This window comes from Pelophylax lessonae, assembly GCF_965119305.1.
Source record: "Pelophylax lessonae genome assembly, chromosome: 8".
In the NCBI taxonomy this organism is placed as follows: Eukaryota; Metazoa; Chordata; class Amphibia; order Anura; family Ranidae; genus Pelophylax; species Pelophylax lessonae.
In genome coordinates, this window is record NC_138775.1 from 161,113,084 (window position 1) to 161,138,710 (window position 25,627).

The 25,627-nt window shown below is 42.7% G+C and overlaps 1 protein-coding gene across 1 annotated transcript in view; it reads right to left on the minus strand.

Annotated features, from left to right (window-relative positions):
* Window positions 1–25,627, minus strand: part of LOC309562075 (coagulation factor XIII B chain-like) — a 106,382-nt gene that overhangs the window by 35,145 nt on the left and 45,610 nt on the right. Inside the window, exon 6 of the mRNA XM_082266192.1 lies at window positions 16,705–16,887. Coding sequence (XP_082122318.1) covers window positions 16,705–16,887 — 183 coding nt within the window. The remainder of the gene's footprint in view (window positions 1–16,704; window positions 16,888–25,627) is intronic.

A 25,627-nucleotide genomic window follows, 5' to 3' on the forward strand; every position in this document is an offset into this window, starting at 1 on the left:
TATTTAAGGCCGACAATCGCTACGTGTGTACGGGGCTTTACATTACCTAATCTAAGAGATCTATTACCTAACCTAAGAGATCTCTTCCTTTGATTCCTTATAGGACACACCCAAAGATGGATAAGGATATCCAACCTTACAAAATGTATGGCAGATTATTCATGTTAAAATGTATGTAAAAGAAAAACCTTTAAGTGCAAACAGAAAGTCAATATATTTGCCAAAATGTCAGTAACTGAGAGAGTTTAATTAAAAAATGTTCACTGTATCTCTGGCTGCAGCACAGGGGAGGACTGGGCTAGGGGGGCAATTGCCCCTGGGCCACTCTGATGCCCTTTAAAAAGGCTGCACCGATTCTGTCCCAGACACACCTAAAGGATTCCTGGTGAAGAACAGTAAAAAGTCCCCACTGCTGACCTACTGAATGCAGAGAGTGAAGACAAGGACAGACCGCAGGCCAATCCCCCAGCATGGATGTTATAAACTGTGTCTGAGCAGAGGCTAGTTCCATGCCCCACTAGAGACTCTCCTCCCCCAGGCAGCCCTGACCGAGCTCCCCCCAGCTCCCCCAACTGCTTCATGCTGGCCAAGTCGGGAACCCGGATTCAGCCAGTGAGTGGAGAGTTCCTGGAGTCAAGCTTCAGCCTGAAATGGGGGTCAGGAGGAGACAGGGAAGAGGGAGAGTGGGAGGGGGGGCTAAGTTGCTGCACCATGGGCCTCTGGTTTGTACTTTTAATAAAGTGAAAATCTATCAGTGCAGAAATTAGTGCAAAAAATTATAATAAACCATGCTACAATGTATAAATATCATGAAAAAATATCTCAAATTTATAATTAACAACAGTGTCCGGCTGCTAACACTAATATTATTCTCCCTCCACAATAAAAGTATTAAAAACCAAAGCAGTGCTGCGCCAGATCATAATATGTGCAATCGATAATCAAATAAAGAATAAAAAGAAGAGAACATTCTTCTTTTTATTCTTTATTTGATTATTGATTGCACATATTATGATCTGGCGCAGCACTGCTTTGGTTTTTTATTCTGGTTTGTACTTGCCCTCTGGGCCGAAAGTTGCCAGTCAGCCCCTGCTGCAGCAGCACTTCTTAGATGAGGGTATTGGAAACCTCTATGAACTGTAAATACAAGATAAAAAAGTGTATCTATTTAATAGTTAAAAGTATACAAATATTAAAAGAATGCACTCACAGGATATTGGAAATATCAGGCAGATCATGCTCCTTCTTGAAGGGCCAGTAGATTTAACATGGGTCCAGGGGAATGGGTGAAGCATTTCCTAAAATAATCATTGTGCCAGACACTAATACTAGTATCATTGGATGCTGTACTGAATGGCTCCGTTTGTAGGCAGGTGTTGACAGGTACAGTAGTGGGAGAAGGAGCTGAAGGTCTGTATTGAGTGAGTTGCGGACAGCATCAGCTTTTAATCTCAATCCAGTGACACTGGAAGCCGAGGGAGGCTGTCACCTGGGAGTCTACTCGGCTGAAACGCAAGCCGACACTGAAGACTGGGGCCGGAAGACGTTGGAGCGCAGTGACGTCACAGAGGGCAACATGTTTCGGACTGTGCTCTGACGTCTTCCGACTGTTCAGTACAGCATCCCCTGATCTAGTATTAGTGTCTGGCACAATGGTTCTTTTAGGAAATGCTTCACCCATTCCCCTGGACCCATGTTGAAGCTACTGGCCTTTCAAGAAGGAGCATGATCTGCCTGATTTCTCCAACATCCAGTGAGTGCAATCTTTTATTAATTTGTATACTTTTAACTATTAAATAGATACACTTAGATCGCTGCGCCTTCTTTTTTATCTTGTATTTAAAGTGTAAACCCTAACAATGAACTCAATTATGTCAGAAACTCAGAGATATTCCATGCTCTGTGCACACTTCCTGTGTTATCTTCGAAAGTCTTCCCAGTTCTAATCTTGGGACACAGAACAACTTGTTGACCCACAGCAGGAGATATAATAAGAGCTAAATGCATTCCTGGCAGATCAACATTTCTCTATTTGCAAGATCCTTTGAGAGATAAAACATTACAGATATGTACTGCATATGCCTTCTGCGACTCTACTGCGCTGGATCATGTACCTTGTACATGATCCAGCACTTCCGAGTTGGGGGCACACAGGTGATTTTATATAGTGGGAGCTGATCACCGGGTACCGCGGACTCAATATCCGCCGGCACCCGCTGATTCTTCGTTACACAGGCAGAACGGCAGTCTACCTATGTAAACAAGGCAGATTGCCGTTCTGTCAGTAGGGAAGGCATTGATCCTGTGTTCCTGCAAAGCAGGGACACAGATCTTTGCCTTTCCCTAATCAAAGCACCTCCCACAGTTTGGTAAGACACTAGCTAGGTACACATTTAACCCTCTGATCGTCCCTGATGTTAACGCCTTCCCAGCCAGTGTCATTAGTACTGATCACTGTATTAGTGTCACTGGTTCCCAAAAATGTTAAAAGTGTCAGTTAGTGTCCGATTTGTCTGCTGCAATATCGCAGTCCCGCTATAACTCGCTGATCGCCACCATTACTAGCAAATAAATAAAAATTAAATAAATAAATAAATATAAATATCCCATAGTTTGTAAACGCTATAACTTTTGCGCAAACCAATCAATATATGCTTATTGGGATTTTTTTTTACCAAAAATATGTAGCAGAATACATATTGGCCTAAACTGATGAAGAAATTAGATTTTTTTCAATTTGTTTATTGGATGTGTTTTATAGCAGAAAGTAAAAAATATTGTTGTTTTTCAAAATTGACGCTCTTTTTTTGTTTATAGCGCTAAAAATAAAAACCACAGAGGTGATCAAATACCACCAAAAGAAAGCTCTATTTGTGGGGAAAAAAGGACATGAAGCTTATTAGGGTACAGCACAGATGTCAAACACAAGGCCCGCAGGCCGAATGCGGCCCCCCATGTCATTTTATGTGGCCCTCGCACCTCTCCTGCAGCTGCGGCACCCCCCTTGTCTCTGCCCCACCTTGTCTCTGTAGTCGGCAGCAGAGAGGACAGAACTCATTTGCCAGATCCTGCGCAGCTGCTGAAAGGCTCGTCTTTGGCCACCCCCTCCCTTTCTCAGTGATTCACAGCAGAGAGGAGGGCAGAACTCCACCTACAGGTCCTGCACCTCTCTGTGCAGCCGCAACACCACCTTGCCTCTGCCTCCCCTGGTCTCAGCATCCAGCAGACTCTGGAAGCTGACTCCAGCCCTCCTCTGGTTCTCCTCCAGATCCTGCACTTTTTCCCAGATCCACCCGCATCTTCTTTCTGACAGCAGGACAAGGTAAGGGGGTGCATTGTGATGTAAGGAAGGGTGGGTGACTCTTGACTTCTGATGGTGGTGGGGTTCTTGACATCTCGTGTAAGGGGCCGTGGGGTGCTCTGGACATCTAATCCTACAGATAAAACTGGCCCTTTGAGGACAACCATGATGCTGATGCGGCCCGCGATTAAATTAAGTTTGACACCCCTGGGGTACAGCGTCTCACGCCAGCACAGTTGTAACGCAGTGCCATATCACAAAAAATGGCCTGGTCAGAAAGGAGGGTAAATCTTTGGGAGGTCAAGTGGTTAAACATCACTTTGGATGAACTGACCATTTTATAATTTATGTCAATAAATATACATTGTGTGAAAAGCATCTGCACATAGTTGGGTATGTAAAGTAAACAGGAATTTGTTTTTCCTCTAATTGAATATTTGAAGTAAATATTCACACATTTTTTGAGTGAAGTTCCTAGCTTCAATAAAAAAAAAATCTGTCATGCTAGAGTTCATAGTTTTAGGCTGTGTTCACACTAGCTGCGGCTCACAGCACGGGGTCCGGCGTGTGTCTGTTCACCGTTTCAGGTGTGAATCAGATCCAAATTTTTATCTGAATTCTCACCTGAAATGGACCAAAAGACACACAGGACCCTTCTGCAATTCGGACCACGGTCACAATCTCCTGTCATGCGAATTTCAGAAAAAAAGCTGAAATTTCAAATAAACAGCTTTGAATTCAGAAAATTTTTTTTTATCAAATGCAGTTTCACCAGTGTCCACAAATGCAGCCTCCTCATCAGCGCAGTGCCCATGAATGCAGCCTCCTCATCAGCGCAGTGCCCTTGAATGCAGCCTCCTCATCAGCGCAGTGCCCATGAATGCAGCCTCCTCATCAGCGCAGTGCCCATAAATGCAGCCTCCTCATCAGCGCAGTGCCCACTAATGCAGCCTTGCCAGCGTAGTGTCCATCATTGCAGCCTCGCCAGTGCAGTGGCCATCATTGCAGCCTTAATGTGAAGGGGGAAGGGGAAGGGAATGCCGCTCAGGTGTATGTCCAATCTGGTGCTGGCTAGATCCGCCGTCCGGAAACATACATGTGAAATTGTGGAGCCACACACAGGTAGATGAAATCAAAAAGGGTGTCTTTATTCTTCAAAATCATCCAGGACAAACAGACAGTGTGAGGAACAGAATATGTCCAAGGTAGACGCGTTTCACGGCACGAACGGCCGCTTACTCATTACCACGGTGTGGGATAGCGGAAATCGGTCAATATTTAAGGATAAATGAACCAGGAAATTGATTGTTGCGACTCCTCGCAACTGTGTGTCATTAATTAATCAACCACATGGAACATCCGATTTTTCCGCGATCCAACACCTGGACATGTCACACATGAAGCAACTTAACAAATGTGTGAAAACAATGGTTAAAAACGATACATTCAAATAGGTCTACAGATGAATGTAATTTATAAAAACAACAAAGTTAGCGCAGAAGAGTTGAATATACACATGCCGATTCAGTGTAAGAAACCATATACACAATTTGAATACAAATAGAGCCACATAGAATCACAAATATTCATGTATCCTTCGTTAGTGTGTGGTTTCTCAATGGTACAATATGTGGACTAAGGGAAGCAAAAATATGGAATGTAAAGAAGACTTTTGTTATATATATGTGCACATATATGTATAATATAATATTATCTTTATGTATATGTGCCATGTAAATATCCTGAATAGATAAGAGTGAAAATGAAATGAAAAATAAAAATGAGAAAGTAGAAATATTAAAATGTAAATATAAATGGAAATATATGATGTGAAATTAAAAATATTAACATATTTATCAGAAAAAATATATGTGTTTGGATATATATGTGTAAGATAATAATAATGATGTGACAGTGAAAATCATTGCAGCCTTGCCAGCGTAGTGTCCCTCATTGCAGCCTCACCAGCTCAGTGTCCATCGTTGCAGCCTCGCCAGCGCAGTGTCAATCATTGCAGCCTCGCCAGCGCAGTGCCCATAGTTGCAGCCTCGCCAGCGCAGTGCCCTTAGTTGCAGCCTCGCCAGCGCAGTGCCAGTAATTGCAGCCTCGCCAGCGCAGTGCCAGTAATTGCAGCCTCACCAGTGCCATTGATTCTATCTGGATCACTTTTTAAAAAGTTCAGGAAGCAGCGCCGAGATGTAGAAGGGGGCGGGCGGGGCCGAGGAGAAGGAAGGATGCACGCGCTGTCCTTGGAAGTCCCGGCGCCTATGATAGACGTCGGCATAGGAGGCGGGACTTCCGAAGACAGCGCGATCTTCCTTCTCCTCGGCCCCGCCCGCCGCCTTCTACCTGAACTTCCTGAACTTTTTTTTTTCATATCGCCGTATAACACGCACTGCTGCTTTTTCCTCCTTTTTTAGGAGGAAAAAAGTGTGTGTTATACACCGATAAATGACGGTATCTCCCACCCTGCACAGCCAGGCACACATAACTTTCCACAGAACTCTTGAGTGAAGAAACAGTCCTTGCAGCTTTGTTTTTTGGTATTTTATTAGGGGTATTGAACTTGGATAAAGTTTAGGGTATTATGGGATGCGCACTTGATCAAAGTAGTAGAACTTTTCAGGGACACAACTATATACAGTCCATATATACACTTCTCTACCTCCAGTACAAATCTTGCTTGTAGAACTACAAATCCAAGGACCAGCTGGCACTCTGCAGATGGCCTGACTGAGCAACCAGACCAATAGCAAATGCCCATTGCAAGCAGGCACCGTGGGCCCCTTTGGTAGTGTAGCAAAAAGTCCTATTGCCAAGCTGCCCTCCTCCTGTGGCTACTGATCCTAGTGCCACCTCTTTAGACACTGCCAGATCACCTAGCTGCAGCTGCCCCTTTTACCAGCCCACCTGGCTAAGACTCCACAGTTCTCCCAGACTGACTCTGCATCCATCCAAAGTCTGCTCTCCTCAGTCCTCTCAGGCATGCCTCTCAGTCTTTTTCACTGTAACATTCATCAGCCCATCTGGCTGTCTTCCTCCCTGGAGATTTGCCTGACAGTGTTCCCCTGTCGACCTCCACTCTGCTCCTGTGCCTCTAGTCAGGACTACTCTGTGGGTTGTGAAGAAGGTCCCTTCCGCACCCTAGCCCAGGCCCAAGGTCACCCCCCCCCACTCTCAAGGGCCACCAGCAGCCTAAGACTCCATCTCCAGCTTCTTCCCGAACTCCACTGTCTCAGCTGGGCTGACCCTGAGTATATGAGGGGGCCTGCTCCCCTGCCAACCCATCTGTTGGGGATTGGTCAGGGCCCTCAGAACACTCTGGACAGCTTCTCCTCACCTCCATCCACATTCTTCTGGAATCTTCTGCAAGTTTCCAGAAGTAGGGGGGGGGTCTTAGAGATGCTGCCTGTGAGTCATCCAGCCCTCCCTGAGTTACTCAAACCCTGACCAAGAAAAACACACAGACTTGGCTGCTAGCCAAACCTGAACAATTTACCTACTCTGTACAAAAATCTACTTCTAGCACACTAGAGGGTTTTACATAATGATCTCAAATTTCTGACTAAAATTAGGGAAAATAGGTTGTCCTCTTTTATCAGTCTTTATATTTATAAGGATTGGGTGGGATTCATCCCTGGGAGGCAAGGCCCTGACCAGATCAGAAAATCTGTCAATGTAATTTCTCTTCTACATTCCAAGTGGGATGGGGAGCCTGCCCAGGAAGGCCTTTTGCTGAGTATTGATTTACAAAAGGCCTTCGACTCGGTGTCCTGGTCCTGTTGATTTCGTATTTTGGAGGAGTAGGGGGTGGGCCCTGTGTTTCTACGAATCTTGTGGTCTCTGTACTCCAATCTTAAGGCCCAAACTAAATTGCAGGGTCATTTATCCAAACCCATATCCATTGCTCGTGGAACACGACAGGTATGCCCACTGTCACTGCTAATATTTGCCATTGCAGTTGAAACATTGGTCATTGCACTTCGAGATAATCTTGACATTAAAGGTTGCAACGTGACCAAGGATGCACAAATGCGTCCTGTTTGCAGACGACTTATTACTTTTTGTCAGCTCCCCTTTGACGATCCTCCCGAATATTATGCATGTTCTGTGTCAGTTGGTGAGATTTCGGGTCTTCAAGTTACTAAAACTAAATCTTTGGCTCTGAATATTAATTTACCTCCCAATCTCCTTACTAGGCTTAAAGATCACTATCCTTTTCAATGGCAGGATACCTCAGTCCTCTTCTCACCTATATCCCAACTTTGCTGTTTTAAACACACACCCTTATTTAGGCACTTGGAAACAGAGCTTATATAGTGGTCCCTGTTTGACCTCTCATGGTTGGGCCATTTAAATACAACTAAAATGACAAGTTTTCCAAAGGTGCTCTATCTTTTTAGTTTAGAAAAAAAAAAACAACGCCCTTGTGGATTCCCTGAGACAGCTGTGCTCTGGCTAGTGGCTAGAGTGTAGCTGGAAAAACGTCATCCAAAACAGATGAATTTATTAATGCCAGCGGAGTACAGGTATACAGCGGTTGTATACCTGTACTCGACCTGCATAAAAACATTCATTTGTTTTGGATGACGTGTTGCCGGCTACATTCTTTTTCCTTCTCTTCCTATAGCGATAGACCGTCCTGACTTATCACGCTTTCAATCGAAATTGATCAAATATCTGGGATTCACTGGAACAGAGGTTTGCAAAAAAAAGTTCATATATGCCTCTAGGTCTCGGGGCAAGTTGGGTGCCCCGAATTTGTGACTATATTACTGAGAGGCACAATTGACACAATTATCAGCAGTTTACTCCACATGTGAAAAACCAGATTGGGTACAGATGGAATGACAAGCTATTTGTTGGTTCACCATTGATTTTGTGATGTGGCAAACCCCAAAAGCCTGCCCAGCAGTCCTGGCCCTGACCCTTTCCCACTCACTAGCTTTATGGGATAAATGTTGGACCCATGATAGCTTAATCTCAAATTTTCTCCCTATTGCCCACCTCTTTAATGATTCTACATTTCCTCTGGGTATGGATGCTAGAGAATTTAAACGGTGGCTAGACAAAGGCCTCTATAGAATTGGGTACTGCTTTACAGCGACTAGACCCTTCACCCTGGCCCACAGTGTATCTAGGTTTAATCTACCACATTCTGAAAATTTTCAATTCTGACAAAATTTCACATTATTTTAAAACTTTATGCCGATGGGGCAGGACACCCCTCCCTATCTCCAAATGGAATGTGGTGCAATAGGGACACGGGTCAAAGAGGAGGAATCTCACTGATTTATGGTCTGTTGCTACTCTCCCCAGTAAAGTTATCTTATATGGTGGACTAGGACAAGGACTTGTCAGCCAACACGAGAAAGCAATAATGCTTTCATGCCACGATTCGTGACATCATAAACATCTTTCTTATAGCGGCAAACCTGAAAGTCCATACCAGATGTATCCCCACCCACCTAGCTAAGATGTATTCAAGCCCTTCTCCTCTGTCCTTCCGTGGATGTTCCATGAGGGGTACTATGTATCATATCTGGTGGGAGTGTCCCCTTATCAGGGAATATTGGAACAGGTTTTTTTTTTGTGCTCCATCAAGTGTTAGACGAGGCAGTAAATCAACATCTCTATGCCTTATTGAATGAAGTTATCCTTGATATCCCCCATATTGCACAGAGACTAGCTTATTTTTTTGTCTTAGTAGCCAAATGCACGATTTACCTATAATAAACATAATCCACAAGAAGTTGGCGTGTGTGCTGCATGATAAGGTTAAATAATTTGAACAGACATGGTCTCCCTGAGCATCGTATATGCATATCCAACTGGAGGAATGAATACTGTTCCTGGCTTTGAAGAACCCTAGGTCTGCTCTCTTTCTCTTTTGTCCTCTGCACTCTGTCTCCTTTTCCTTTTTTCTCTCCTTTTTCCTCGGTATATCCTAATACTGTGTCTTTCATTATTTCAAATGTTTTTATAAAAGCCTTTTTGAGAATAGACAGAAGAAGCAGTTTGTTATGGCTTTCTTGGCATGACCTATCTGTACTGCCGTTTGATTGCCGCCATGTTATAATGCATACTGCTTCCCTTTTCTTTATATACCATCATATACTGTACTGTAAGAAAACCTACACACAAATTAATGAGCTTGTTGTGACCATGCCTTCTGTCATCTCTACCTTATGCTGCTGTACTATTTTTTTGTTATTTGTTAAACTCTTGTATAAACATATTGAACGTAAAACACATGGTGGTGACCAGCCTGTGTGCATGTGTGTAAAGGTGTGTGTAAAGAGTTAACTACTCAGTTAATATACCCCAGTGACAATCATTACCAGTCTGCTGGTGCAAAGATTAATTTTCCAGAGCAAGAAGCTTTCTGTACAAGAAGGCTGAGTTTGTAATCATGATATACTGGCAATTTCCTTCGATTTCAACATATTTTTTTTCTTGCAAAAACATCACTACCAGAATTCCCAATCTTTTCAAGTAGAAACTGTTGGTGGTGGGTTACTTTGATCTACGTTTCTGATAGAAAGCAAGCATATGGCTGGCAATAGCTTACTGTGAACCCCTAATTTTAATCCTGCCCACACACAGAAACATTTTATATAGAATTCTATTTTTCAGGAAGAAAAATACATTTTGAAGAATCAGCCCCTTAATCTCAACGAAATCCCTAAAACTTTGTTATCCTGGCCTACCTTCAAACTGAATTGTAACCCCAAATTTAATCCCAAAAACATAACTGTTGATCTTAACCTAGCCGTTATATCCAACTGTGACCCTAAACATACTTCTAAACCCTTATCCCAGCCTCCAACCTGACCCTAAACATAAAATACTCCTAGCCCTAACCCTTAAATTTAAGGTAACTCTAAATTCTACTAATACAGTCAGGTCCATAAATATTGGAACATTGACACAATTCTAATCTTTTTGGCTCTATACACCACCACAATGGATTTGAAATGAAGCAAACTAGATAACTGCAGACTTTCAGCTTTAATTTGAGGGTATTTACATCCAAATCAGGTGAACGGTGCAGGAATTACAACAGTTTGTATATGTGCCTCACACTTTTTAAGGGACCAAAAGTAATGGGACAGATTAACAATCATAAATCAAACTTTCACTTTTTAATACTTGGTTGCAAATCCTTTGCAGTCAATTACAGCCTGAAGTCTGGAACGCATAGACATCACCAGACACCGGGTTTCATCCCTGGTGATGCTCTGCCAGGCCTCTACTGCAACTGTCTTCAGTTCCTGCTTGTTCTTGGGGCATTTTCCCTTCAGTTTTGTCTTCAGCAAGTGAAATGCATGCTCAATCAGATCCAGGTCAGGTGATTGACTTGGCCATTGCATAACATTCCACTTCTTTCCCTTAAAAAACTTTTTGGTTGCTTTTGCAGTATGCTTCGGGTCATTGTCCATCTGCACTGTGAAGCGCCGTCCAATGAGTTCATTACTTTTGGTCCCTTAAAAAGTGGGATGCACATATACAAACTGTTGTAATTCCTACACCTTTCACCTGATTTGGATGTAAATACCCTCAAATTAAATCTGAAAGTCTGCAGTTAAAGCACATCTTTGTTTCATTTCAAATCCATTGTGGTGGTGTATAGAGCCAAAAAGATTAGAATTGTGTCGATGTCCCAATATTTATGGACCTGACTGTATTACAATTAAAGCAGATCTCCCCCCTTAAATATAAAAGGCCTCCTCTCCCCCCTTCCTTTTCTTACAGTATTCACTTTTTTCTTTTCTTGTTTGCCTTTTTTTTTTTAAAAAAAAGCTCCACCTTGGCCTCCCTATGCACGTCATTTGCCTAGGCAAACAATGTGCATTATGCCTGCTGTGCCTCCTGGGATCTGCAAGTCACATATTCCAGGAGGCATAAGTCCATCATTGAGAATGGAGGAGGGAAGCGGGACCAGCGCCGCGCCATCATAAGGTGAATCCAGAAGAGCTAGGGAGCCTCGCAATTACATCCCCTAAGAAGATGGTGGCACGGGATTAAGCAAGGGCAGAATTCAGAGAGGATTTTTGCAGGACCGAGCTGGATCCGCTGGGTGTACACGAAATAGTTATAACCCACAATTGGGTTAAAAAATAAAACCATGGGTTGGAGAGACTGGAGATCTGCTTTAACCACTTGCCGCCCACCCGCCGTCTTATTACGGCGGAGCGGTGCGACCATTGTTCTGGGCCGCCGTCATATGATGGCGGCCCATTCAGGCAGGGCAGGCGCGCAATCGTGTGCGCGCCGCCCTGCACTGCCGGTGTCGGCATGTCCCCGGGAAACAGCCCGTCACCGGCAGGGGGGAAACAGCCAATGGGCATGGCTGTTTCCCATGTGATCAGCTGTGATCTAATCACACAGCCGATCACAATAAAGGAGTACAGGAGAAGACCGCCCATGCGCGATCGGGAGCGCGCAGCGCGGTCATGTCGGTGGCTGTGTGTTCCGTAGGAACACAGCTAGTCACCGGCAGTAGTAAACAGTCACTGACAGTGACTGTTTACTATGTGATCGGCTGTGAATCCATTCACAGCCGATCACAAAATGTAAACACAGAGCAGTAACTCACTGTTACTAGCTCTTCTCCCCTCACACAGTTTCCAGTGTGAGGAGAGCAGAGCCAGAAACAGTGAGTTACTGCTCTATACACCTGTAAAAGTAAAAGCACACAAATAAAGGTCCCCACACAGTCCTCAGCCCCCCCCCCCCCAATTGCACCTGTCACCCAACAGTCACCTCATCAGTGCCCAGAAATTGACACCCATAAGGCTACGTTCACATGTGAGCGTAGCGATCGCAGGCAGAATCACTGCGATTCTGCCCGCGATCCGAAAATCATTGCAAATCGCGGGACGCCTGTGCGTTGCCCGTGATTTGCAATAGCACCCCAAAAGCTGTGCGATGTTGCCGCCATTTCCGCCTGCCGAATCGCGGTAACATCGCGCAAACATCGCATGACGCCCAAAAAAGGTACAAGAGCTTCTTTGGGGCATTGTGCAATGTTTGCGCGATGTTACCACGATTAGGCAGGCAGAAATGGCGGCAACATCGCACAGCGTTTGGGGTGCTATTGCAAATCACGGGCAACGCACAGGCGTCCCGTGATTTGCAATGATTTCCGGATCGTGGCCAGAATCGCGGTGATTCTGCCCGCGATCGCTATGCTCACATGTGAACGTAGCCTAAAGTTCACCGGTCACCAGAGACTGCCATCAGTACTGCCGTGCACCATCGCCCGTCACCTGTCACCCCATCAATCAATGTCACCTGTCACCCCATCAGTCATCGTCACCTGTCACCCCATCAATCATCGTCACTTGTCACCCCATCAGTGATTGTCATCTGTCACCCCATCAATCATTGTCACTTGTCACCCCATCAGTCATCGTCCTCTGTCACCCCATCAGTCATCGTCCTCTGTCACCCCATCAGTCATCGTCACCTGTCACCCCATCAGTCCTCGTCACCTGTCACCCCATCAGTCATCGTCACCTGTCACCCCATCAGTCATCATCACCTGTCACCCCATCAGTCATCATCATCTGTCAACCCATCAGTCATCGTCATCTGTCACCCCATCAGTGACCATCACCTGTCACCTCATCAGTCATCGTCACCTGTCACCCCATCAGTGACCGTCACCTGCCACCTATCAGTCATTTGCCACCTATCAGTCACCTGCCACCCATCAGTGATCATCCGCAGTTAACCGTCACCCGTCGCACAGCCCATCACAGCCAGCATGTCAAAAAGGATGTACAGCAGCGAGGAGGTCCTTCAGGTCCTCTCCATGACTGATGAGAGCACCGGGGAGCTCTCATCAGTATCCGAATCCAATCCGAATCCGATTCGGAATTTTAAATCGCTAATAGTAGCGGATCGGAGATGAACTCGGACTATTCCTGTACACTTTGCTTTATAGAATGTATTTTGGGGTGCAATTTTTGCTATATACATGCAACCACTTACCGACCGCCTAACGACTATATACGTCGGCCTTTTAAAGCTAAATACTGGGGTTATGGCAGCAGATAGCCCCCTTAACCCCGGTATTCTTTTAAACGGCGGGCAGTCGGCTTTCAGATAAGGGTGGTCCCAGTGGCGGATTCACCGCAGAATTACCCTTACGGTGCAGGGGAAGAAGTGCCCCCCCCTTCCGCCGCGTCCCAGACATTTTCCCAGCTTACCGGACCTGCCGGCAGCGGGGAAAACTATCCGGTCCCGGATCCTCAGAGACAGGAAGTCTAGTGAGGGCAAGATGGTCTTGGAGGACCGGAGCTACGTCAAAAGCCGTTGCCTAGCAACCGGTTTAAAGGGCCGCTTTTTTTTTTTTTTTTCTTTTTCAACAATTTTTTTTTTCTTTTTTAGTGTAGTTGTGAGGTGTGAGGTCTTTTTGACCCCAGATCTCACAATAAAGAGGACCTGTCATGCCTATTTCTATTACAAGGGATGTTTACATTCCTTGTAATAGGAATAAAAATGATCAAAACATTTTATTTTTCTAAAAACTGTGTAAAAATAAAAAATGTATAAATAAAATAAATAGGAATAAAAAAAAAAATTAAAGCGCCCTGTCCCCGTTAGCTCGCGCGCAGAAGTGAACGCATACGCAAGTCCCGCCCACATATGTAAACGGTGTTCAAACCACACATGTGAGGTATCGCCGCGATCGTTAGAGCGAGAGCAATAATTTGAGTGCTAGACCTCCTCTTTAACTCTAAGCTGGTAACCTGTAGAAATTTTTAAAATGTTGCCTATGGGGATTTTTAAGTACCAATGTTTGGCGCCATTCCGTGAGCGTGCACAATTTTGAAGCATGACATGTTGGGTATCTAATTACTCGGCGTAACATTATGGAAAAAAATTATGGAAAAAAATTGGGCTACATGTACTGTTTTCTTATTTTTTAATTAAAAAAAGTGAATTTTTTTAAAAAAAAATTGCATTTGGAAGACTGCTGCGCAAATATTATGTGATGAAAAATATTGCAATGATCTCCATTTTATTCTCTAGGATCTCTGCTAAAAAATATATATATATATATATAATGTTGGGGGGTTCTAAGTAGTTTTCTAGCAAAAAAAATGATTTTAGCTTGTAAACACCAAGTGTCAAAAATAGGCCCAGTCTTAAAGTGGATAAATGGACAACTTTGTGAAAAGTGCTACTTGGATGTTAGGCCTCTGTATGTGGCTAAGCTGTGTAAAAGTGTTACACATGTGGTATCGCCATACTCAGGAGGAATAGCAGAATGTATTTCGGGGTGCAATTTTTGCTATGTACATGCTATGTGTTAGAAATATTGCATAAATGGACAGCTTTGTGTAAAAAAAAATCCGTTTTAAATTTCTTTCCACATTTTCCAAAAACTTGTGGAAAAAAAATACATATTCAAAAGACTCATTATGCCTCAAAAATTATACGTTGGGCTGTTTGCTTTCCAAAATGGGGTCATTTTATGGGGGTTTCCATTGTCCTGGTTCTCCAGGGCCTTCAAAAGTGCGATAGGCTGTCAGGAAATTATATGTAAAAATTTATGCTCCTAGAATGCCGGACGGTGCTACTTGGATGTTAGGCCTCTGTATGTGGCCAGGCTGTGAAAAAGTCTCACACTTGTGGTATCGCTATACTCAGGAGGAGTAGTAGAATGTGTTTTGGGGTGTAGTTGCAAGTATACATATGCTGTGTGAGAGAAATAACCTGTTAATACGTCAATTTGAAAAAAAAAATCTTCATTTCGCAAAGAATTGTGGGAAAAAATTACAACTTCAAAAAACTCACCATGCCCCTTATTAAATACCTTGGAATGTCTACTTTCCAAAAAGGGGTCATTTGGGGGGTATTTGTACTTTCCTGACTTTTTAGTGTCTCAAGAAATGAGATAGGCCTTCAGTACATCAGGTGTGGTCAGTACATCAAGTGTGATCAATTTTCAATGATTAGCACCATAACTTGTGGACTCTATAACTTTCACAAAGACCAAATAATATATACTTATTTGGGTTATTCTTACCAAAGATAAGTAGCAATATAAATTTTGGCCAACATTTGTGAAGAAAAATTACTAATTTGCAAAATTTTATGACAGAAACAAAGAAAAATGTGTTTTTTCACAATATTTTCAGTCTTTTTTTATTTATAGCACAAAAAATAAAAAACACAGTAGTGATTAAATACCATCAAAAGAAAGCTCTATTTGTGTGAAGAAAAGGACACACATTTTTTATGGGTACAGTGTTGCATGACTGAGTAATTGTCATTCAAAGTGTGAGAGCGCTGAAAGCTGAAAATTGGTCTGGGCAGGAAGGGGGTGAAAATGCACTGTAGGCAAGTGGTTAAAGAATATTATAAAAAAAAGTGACGCCAATAATAGTGTGAAAACACCACCTAATTTTTCTTGCTCCAAGAAATGTGACACCGAAGAATCTTCAACAAAAAAACGAAAAAACTATTTCATACAAAACGAACGATCTGTAATTAATGGCATATATGTAAACTTTTTCTGGTAGCACAGTGAATTGTTGGCCACGCATGATGTCAATGCTTTCTTTAGAGCTGGAGGCACATTTACAACCTTTTACTCATTCCATGTAAGGCTAAGGTTATTCAATCATGACTCACTATGAAACACATTTCCAGACTGGCAGTTATGTTCTCTCAAACCATTGCTAATTTTACTGTATATGCTTAAAATCGAATTGTTTTTAACATGGTACATTTTTCTTTGTTAGTGTTCAAGTTGGTGGTTTTGCATTTAACAGTTTGAAGTAACCAACTATCACCTCTAAAAACAGTGCTATTAAATGTCAGCTCAAAAATGTCCAAATACCAGTTTTCTGTCCACGGGATTCTTCCGTGCATCACTTTTCACACTAACTCCAGCAAAACATTAAAATACATATTGGGCAACTGTTTTACCTGGCAAAAGATTCCTATTTTTGTCCTTACAATTCTGACATTTATAGCTATGACGCACAGCCCAGTCCTGTCTGGCAAGCAGTAGACCATAATTTTCTATGCTGCAATTAAGTGACACTTACATGTATTTTCCACCTTTAGTACGTGTCTGGAAAGTGAAACCAGAATCCGCTGTCTGATGAGCTCATTCTTATGTCACACTGATCTTTCCACCATCACATTGACCCTTGTCAATCTATGAGCACTGCTCTTAACTCTTTCTCTCAACCTGGTCTCTGCATTACAGGGGACTGCAAAAGCTGATACAAGATTACAATCAAGTACTTACATGGTGTGTATTAAAAAAGCACATTCAATGACTTATTATTAAATCTGGAATTGCATTAATTTTTTTTTTTTTTTATCTCCCAAGAGCTCAGCTTTAAAATGATAAAAACATTGTCTTCTGTTCTCACCTAGGCAAACTGGCGAATCTGTCCAGTGTCCATTTCTACAAGTAATTTCCAAACTTCCCAGAGCTTTATAATATTTTTGACATTGATATTCCAATATAGAGCCAGAAGTATATTGTTCCTGTATAAAGTCTTTCACTTCTCCATTTGCAACGAATGGCGGAGATGAGCAATTCTCTCCTTGCTCTTGAATAGTGAAAAAAAAAAGTTAGAAAACTACTGTCACATGTACAACATGCCTGCATTACATCTATTAAAGGTATTTCAATTGCATCGACAAATACACAGCTTTATTTACTAAAACTGGAGCTTGCAAAATCTGGTGCAGCTCTGCATAGAAACCAATCAGCTTCCAGGTTTAAGCCCTCATTCACATTGAACGTGGATTTGTAATCATGCGAGTTCCGCTGAACTCGCATGATTTTAAACCTGCTTTTCACTGCGAGTTCGGGGGGCGATTAAAAAGACATCTGTGCGGGTTCATGCACAGATGTCTATTCAAATCACCCCTCAAAGTCACCAAAAGTAGTGCAGGAACTATTTTTGGAAATCGATGCAGCGCCGCAAAGTCAGCATTCCACCGATTAGGACAGTGCCATTGTCGGCAATAGGCTGCGATTTGGCATGAGATTTGACATGTGAAATCGCGCCAATGTGAACAGGGGCCTATTGTCAAAGATTATTTGAACAAGCTGAAGTTAGAAGAGGATTGGCTTCCATGCACAGCTGCACAGATTAAGAATGCATCAGTTTTAGAAAAACTCCCCCACAGTTCTCCCCTCCCACATCACACACGCATACATACACATTGATATATGGGCCATTTTGGGAAGGAACCAATTGACTTACCCTAATCTTTGAAGTGTGGGAGGCGAGAAACCTAGTGGAAACCCACACAAGTGTAGCCAAGCTGGGACTACTACATATGCATATATGTCATAAATACCTATATTCAAGTTATCATTATGATGTATCCAGAGTGCTCCTTTAAGGTTCTTTACAAGAATGATCGGCATTCCCTGGAAATGGACGAATTGGATTGTGGGGGATATAGTTTGGAACTGAAGGCAGGCTGTTGTGTGGATGGCAGGAGGGACTATACTCCCAGGGAGCCACGGGAGAGTGAAGGATCATGGGGGAGCCGATATACCTCTGTGCGGGCAGAGCGTGCGCTCCAACTGCCGGCCAAGATTCCGCAAGGCCTTGCTAGGACAGGAATTTGAGTACTCACAGTTGTTAAAGGGGACCCATTAGAGTAATGTTAAGACCTTATTAAGTGAAGATTTGAAATTGCTAGTTCTGTTTCTAGAAGAGGTTCAGCGGGGTTCAAAGCACATATATATATATATATATATATATATATATATATATATATATATATATAGCTTTGAGGGTTAGAGCTTATAATCAGTCAATCACCATTATTCATCGAATAGCGAAAAAAAATATACTGGCGCAAATGCCCCTATAGGTGATAAAACAGGGTGGGTGGCCAAGAGCAATAATAAAAAATGTCATACATAAAAGGATAATGCATATGAGACTATTAAAGAGTGGCAAGTCTAATGCAATGGGTATGTCATACATAAAGAAAAATGCATATAAGTCCATCAAAGCGTGGCAAGTCTAATGCAATTGGTATGTTGATAGGAGATGGGTGCTGGCTCCTGGGACGGCTGCTCTATGTTCAAGCAAGAATGGGCTTGTTCAGTAACTAGAGAAAAACACAAGTGTCATCTGAGTGCAGCATAATATGTTTATTGTGGCAGAAGAAACATAGGTACTCACACTTAGGTACAGAGTGTGCTTCTGGCTCAAAAAGTCAAATCCTAACATAAGAGTCCCCTGGGAGGAGGGATGCCTCAGGATGGCCTCAGCGGCTGCCCGATCCTAGGACATGGCTGATAGACGTCAGCCTCTCCGCAGCTCTGCAGACAGTCCGGCGGCTTCTCCTGTGCTCGACTTCCGGGTGCAGGGGGGTTGCCAAGGTGACACGTTTGCGGAGCATGCACTCCATCTTCAGGTCTAGCTGAGCCATGTCAAGGGTGAACTTAAATAGGAACGAGGGGGTGTCTCCTGGGTCCTAGCTTGTAATCGCTATTGCAATGCTAAATGGCACATTCTTAATTATACAAAGTATTCAAAAGCAATTAAAATGGTCGAAAGCAAATGGACAATAACAACTGTCTGTAAAAAGATTTAAAATAGTGTCAAAGCTCATTAGATATGTGCGCTTGCATAGGAAAAGGTGATCTATGGTCCACTGATGAAAATAAGAATTCAGTGTGTATGTATGTCAGTTTGTATGGGAAAAAGGGGAGATATATTCCATCGATGGGGTTATAAGAGGTGGTCTGGGAAATTATATATGTTTATGTGCAAACGCACATATATGTGCATTAACATATACACACCAGTAGTGTGGATGGTGTTGTGTGAAGTTAAAGTGAAATAAAGAAAAAAAAAAATTAAAATTAAAAAAAATAAATAAAAAATAAAAAAAGGAGAATAAAAATAAAGGATAATGAAGATGAAAGCTCATATTGACAAAAAATACGTGAAAGAAATAATGGTAAAAATAATATTACTAATAGTAATATTAATGAATAAATGATGAATAATTAAATGAAATTGGAAAAGTAAAAAATAAGATTACTAGTAAATAATATGTTGGATAAATTGTGGCAGTATATGCTTGGGTCTGCTGGAACTGAATCCAGGAGACCAGTGTTCTTTCAGATGAACCAATACGTTGGGGGGGGTGAAATAATAGCATGGGAAATAGCATGGGAAAATACCCAGTAGCTAAGAGAATCTAAATATGAAGAAAACATTCTAGCATTCCAGGACAATATTTCCATTCTGGGCAAGCACACACACCATATTCCTACCTCTTGGCTTCATTCGCTGAAACTACACACTAAAAAGAAAGAAGATTCATTACTCCAAACCAAACTTGGAAAAATTCGGAGAGACATAGATGACTACAATTTCGACCGGGTCTTTAATTGGAAAAAAAGACGGTCCTCCCTCCCATCATGCCCATCTAGGCCAATCCCTCGTCCACCACACAACCGATCCTCTGGGCCATCCCTCAATCTACTTTCCGTTGCAACCCCACCTCATCAGCATTCCCTACCTACACCGCTTATGAGCTGTCCCACTCCCAGTCTTCTGCAAAAGCCGCAATCCTAAAGAACCCTTACGATCCATAGCCCTTCCTGTTAATCCCACAGAGGGACCGGCCCCCACTTCCAGTCTTGCCTGGTGCCAGTCTCATGAAACAATAGAAACACACCGCCCAGACCCAAAACCCAGGCGCCTACACCATAAAACTCGAAAACAGAGAACTCTTTCCACTTCCAAAGCCAACTCTGCCACCACCCAATCCATCCCTAAACCATTGAATTCCCCCTCCCTTCTTGATGTGAGGCAAGAGACCACTTCCAGCTCAACTACCTCCAGCCCCACCCTTGCAGATATTACAGTGAACAATCAAGACTCAGCCACACTATCTGGAATCAGCCCAACCCCATCTGTGAGGGTCCATCCCTTGATCTCCTTGCAATCCTTGGAGCCACTGACTTCATGTCCTCTCTCACCAAGTGTACCAACTACTAATGGTTTGAGTGTATCCCCTGCTGTCTCCATTTGCCCCACTCTTACCATTTCAGACAAAAAGGCTTTTTAGAGCTCCCCCTCCGCTATCCCAGTCCAAGTCCAACGCCAAAAGAAATAAAGCTAGATCTAGAGGAAAACGGGGGGACGCCGTCGCAACAAACAAAAAGGTCAAATTCCAGAAACCGTGAAAATCTTCAATTTGTCCTCTCATCAATTGTCCACTTCTGAAATTACCTTATTACATCAAGGACTGAACTTTGCCCCAACCGCATTGCCCAATCCCTTCACTTCCCTTTTCATCAGACACCTTACCCTCAAGCGGTTTTATAGCATCCAATCATCCAAAAACACCATCATACCCACCACTACCAACCCCTCCCCAGTAGATTCACCAGATGAACTGGACCTAATTGGACAAAGGCTACTATAAGAACTATACATCAGTGATGATGATAAGGATCTAGCACCCTTCACACAGCATCCTTCCACTTCTCCCCCAGTGAGACACACACAGTTCAGACCAAAATCCACTTTGAATCAAGTACAAGCCAAAGGTCAATACCTGCAAACTTTTTATCAGGTGGTTTTCTCAGAAATCAAAAATTTGTGCAACCACAGGATACCAGCTATGGCCAAACAGTCTAACCTCACCCATATTGAGCAGCAAGCCCTCAAAGACCTTACGAACAATCTCAACATAATAATAAAAACGACGGATAAAGGAGGAAGCTTAGTGGTACAAGACAGGACATACTACCTCAAGGAAGCACATAGACTATTATCCGATAACACCACATACATCAAACTGCACACAGATCCACTACCAGCCTTCATGAGAGAGGCAAATTCATTAACATTGCAAGCAAAGGAAGAAAGTATCCTTAACAAACAGGAATACAGATTTTTCAACAGAGATCTATACTCTACACCATATTTCTACCATATCCATAAAATACACAAGAACCAGGACAACCCACCAGGGAGACCTATAGTAGCAGCCATGGACAGCATAACCAACCCATTTTCTCAATATATAGACCAGTTTTTACAGCCATTAGCACAAGGACTCCCCTCTTACATTCAAGATGGAGTTCACCTTTTGGAACAACTAGAACATTACACTTGGGAACCCACCTACCTGTGGACCTCGCTGAATGTAAACTCATTATACACATCTATCCCTCATCACATAGGACTCAGAGAGGTCTCGGAATTCCTGATGGAAGATTCCGTACTAAATCCACAACAGACCCAGTTCATAGTTAATGCCTCAACCACAATTACTTTAAATTTGACGATGAATTCTACTTACAGATTAATGGCACAGTGATGGGGGCAAATTTTGCCCCAGCTATGCTAATTTAACAATGGGACACTGGGAAGCCAACTACATCTGGCAGAACAACCCGTATACCTCCCATATCATTTTTTATGGGAGGTATATAGATGACATCATAGTCACCTGGGATGGCCCGGAACCCACCTTTAAAAAAATGTGTCACCCATTGCAACAGTAACAACTATGGCCTCACCTTCTCTTCAGTACACAATTCTGTCCAACTTGCCTTTCTTAATCTCATGCTCTACCAGGAAAACGGCACAATTCAAGCCAAAAATTACACTAAACCCACAGCTAGCAATTCATTTTTACACTATAGCAGTTGCCACCACCCCTGATGGATTCAAAATATCCCAAACAGCCAATATTGCAGTCTGCGTAGGAATTGCACTAAAGGGAAGGATTACGTGGAACAAAGTGCACTAGTGAAACAAAAATTCACTGACAAGCAATTCCCAGAACCCCTTTTGGATGAAGCCTATACCACATATTTAGCATGTTCCAAACAGACGAAAGGAAGAACACAGGATAACTCAGACAGTGCACCCCATTTTGTAACACAGTTCAATGCCAAATTCAAACAGATGGAAGGAGTTCTGACGAAGCATTGGTCAATTCTAATGGAGGATCTGCATCTCAAAGACATCTTACCGTGCAAACCAAAGGTAGCCTAAAGGAAAGCCGAAAACATCGAAAGCCTGGTAGCTCCTAGCAAATTAAAATGTATACCAGGACCAAATGACACCAGACCATGCCTTATCCCCCTGATAGGCATGTACCAGTGCTGTAAAACACTCCAACATGTTACCCACGGACAAAAGGAATTCAGAGTAAAAGATCACACCTAACCCATCAAGAACTTCTTTAATTGCTCCACTGAGTTTGTGGTTTACTGCCTTTCCTGCCCCTGTGGCTCACATTATGTGGGTCGGACAATCCGTACCTTGAGGAAAAAATTTGGGGAACACCGACGCTTTGTAGAAGGTGGATGTGACAAGCACAGCGTTCCTCGTCATTTTCTTAAACACCACCAAAAGTCATCTTTGGGCCTCAAGGTCTGGATCATCGAATCCATCCCCAATACTTTCCCAACAGCAGAACGCTTCAAATGCCTCTGCCAGAGAGAAACGTACTGGATTTATACCCTTGATACTTTGGTTCCCGGGGGCCTGAATAAGAAAATAGAAACCAACACACTAATATAACCTCTAATATTGCTGTTCAGGTATACCATACATAGAGTTCAACTTTTTTGACATCTATAGCTACTGGGTATTTTCCCATGCTATTATTCCACCCTCAATGTATTGGTTCATCTAAAAGAACACTGGTCTCCTGGTTTCAGTTCCAGCAGACCCAAGCATATACTGCCACAATCTATCCAACATATTCTTTACTAGTAGTCTTATTTTTACTTTTCCAATTTCATTTAATTATTCATTATTTATTCATTATTATTATTATTAGTAATAGTAATATTATTTTTACCATTCTTTCTTTCACGTATTTTTTGTCAATATGATCTTTCATCTTCATTTTCCTTTATTTTTATTCTCCTTTTTTTATTTATCATTTTTTTTTCTTTATTTACAAACTTCACACAACACCGTCCACACTACTGGTGTGTATATCTTAATGCACATATATGTGCGTTTGCACATAAACATATATCATTTCCCAGACCACCTCTCATAACCCCTTCGATGGAATATATCTTCCCTTTTTCCCATGCATCTGACATACATACACACTGAATTCTTATTTTCATCAGTGGACCATAGATCACCTTTTCCTATGCAAGTGCACATATCTAATGAGCTTTGACACTATTTTGAATCTTTTTACAGACAGTTGTTATTGTCCATTTGCTTTCATCCATTTTAATTGCTTTTGAATAATTAAGAATGTGCCATTTAGCATTGCAATAGCGATTACAAGCTAGGACCCAGGAGACACCCCCTCGTTCCTATTTAAGTTCACCCTTGACATGGCAGGAAGTGACGAGGGTAGGCATTTCTCACGGGGTAGGTTATTCTCACGGAACACCGGGCTGTCTACAGAGTCACGGAAAGGCTGACATCTATCAAACGCGTCCTAGGATCGGGCAGCCGCCGAGGCCATCCTGAGGCACCCCTCCTCCCAGGGGACTCTTATGTTAGGATTTGACTTTTTGAGCCAGAAGCACACTCTGTACCTAAGTGTGAGTACCTACGTTTCTTCTGCCACAATAAACATGTTATGCTGCACTCAGATGGTGCTTGTGTTTTTCTCTAATTATTCATTGATTATAACACCCTGTTTGTTAAGCATCTATATCCACAGTGTCAGTCCCTTGAACTTAATCATGATTTCTGGGGTTGATTGGCGGATTGACGCTGCAATATTTGGTTATTACTAAACCCTATTTGTTGTTAATAAGTTTGATTGGTTTACCTTTTGCTTCAGTAAACAATAGGAATCGTATCTCTATTGTGTCAGTGTATTTTTGGAGATTACCACTGAAATGTCTGAACCTACCGTGCTCAGCAGGTTGGATACTTCTCAGGGTCAGCCCTCAAGGGGGTCGTGCTACACAAGCATAGGGAGTACGTGCAAACTCCATGCAGATAATATTCCAACCAGGAGTTTAACCAAGAAGCCCAGTACTGCAAAGCAGAAGTGCTATCCACTAAACCATGTGAATATCAGCATTATGAGGGACTAGGGGGTAGGGCCAAGGCCCGCTCTGTGTGTCTTAAGGGCACTACTCTGCACTCATACTTATAGATCTTTCTGCTGCCTTTGATACAACTGAGCACCTGCTTCCACTCAAAAAACTTCACTCCCTTGACACTCTTTCCTATTTCTTCTCCTGCCTGCCTTTTCTTCCTTTCCTCATATGGGTTCCCCAAGGCTCTGTCTTTAGATCCCCTTCTATTCTCTAGCTACACTTCTTCCCTTGGTCAGTTGACTAAACCTCCCATAGCTTCCAGTACCATCTCTATGCTGCTACACCCACATTTTTCTCTCTGCTACTTAACTCACCCCTCGCCCTTCCTCACACTTAACTAATTATTAACTCATATATTAGCGTGGATGTCACAACAACTTTCCAAACTGAGCTCAAAATATTTCTGCCCCCCCCCCCCCCCCCCGTGCTCTCTCCCATGACTTTTTTCAATAAAAATCAGTAACACACCTATCAGTAACTCCCCTCATGCCAGGGTGCTAAGTGCAATCCTGCACTCTGACCTCTCCTTCAGGTCCCACGTGCAATCTCTATCTAAATATCCAAAATATGCCTTTTCTTAACCACCAAGCTACTCATTCACTCCTTTGTTATCTTTTGCCTCAACTACCACAACTCCCACCTTATTGGACTACCTCTACACAGGCTATCTCCTTTAAGGCTATCATAAATGCCCCGGAAGAAGAAGCCATTTACCTTGCCTGGGATTGTGTTTTGTCTTGAGACATGTGCATGAAATTTAACTAAATTTGAGTAGTTATTTGATTTAAATAAAGGATCCATCCCAGAGTTTTACACTATCAAGTATTTTTATTTGCATTTAATTTTTGGTGATTTGGAGTTGGTGATACCTTTCCCGAGATGTATACCATGGTACTGTTCGTGCGACTAGTGACCACCGGCTGGAGTGTTTACACGCCTGTTTGACCTTCCTGTTCTCAGGGGGTCCAGGTGCTCTGGTAAGAGTACATCTCATCTGGGTGTTGATGTGTGCCCTTTAAGGTAGAGGGAAGGATTTCACCCATTTTTGCTTGGCTTCTTGGATCACCTTTATTGCAACTTCAATATAATGGATTGTTTTCTTACTTTGGACATTTTCACTATGAATTGAACTTTATTTGCATTTTATTCCTATTATTTTTATGATTATTATGATTATAGTTGAAATCGCAACACGTTTCATTTAAATCATGAATGCTGCTGCCACCTCGCAAACCATTCAGTGTGCTCAACCCCTC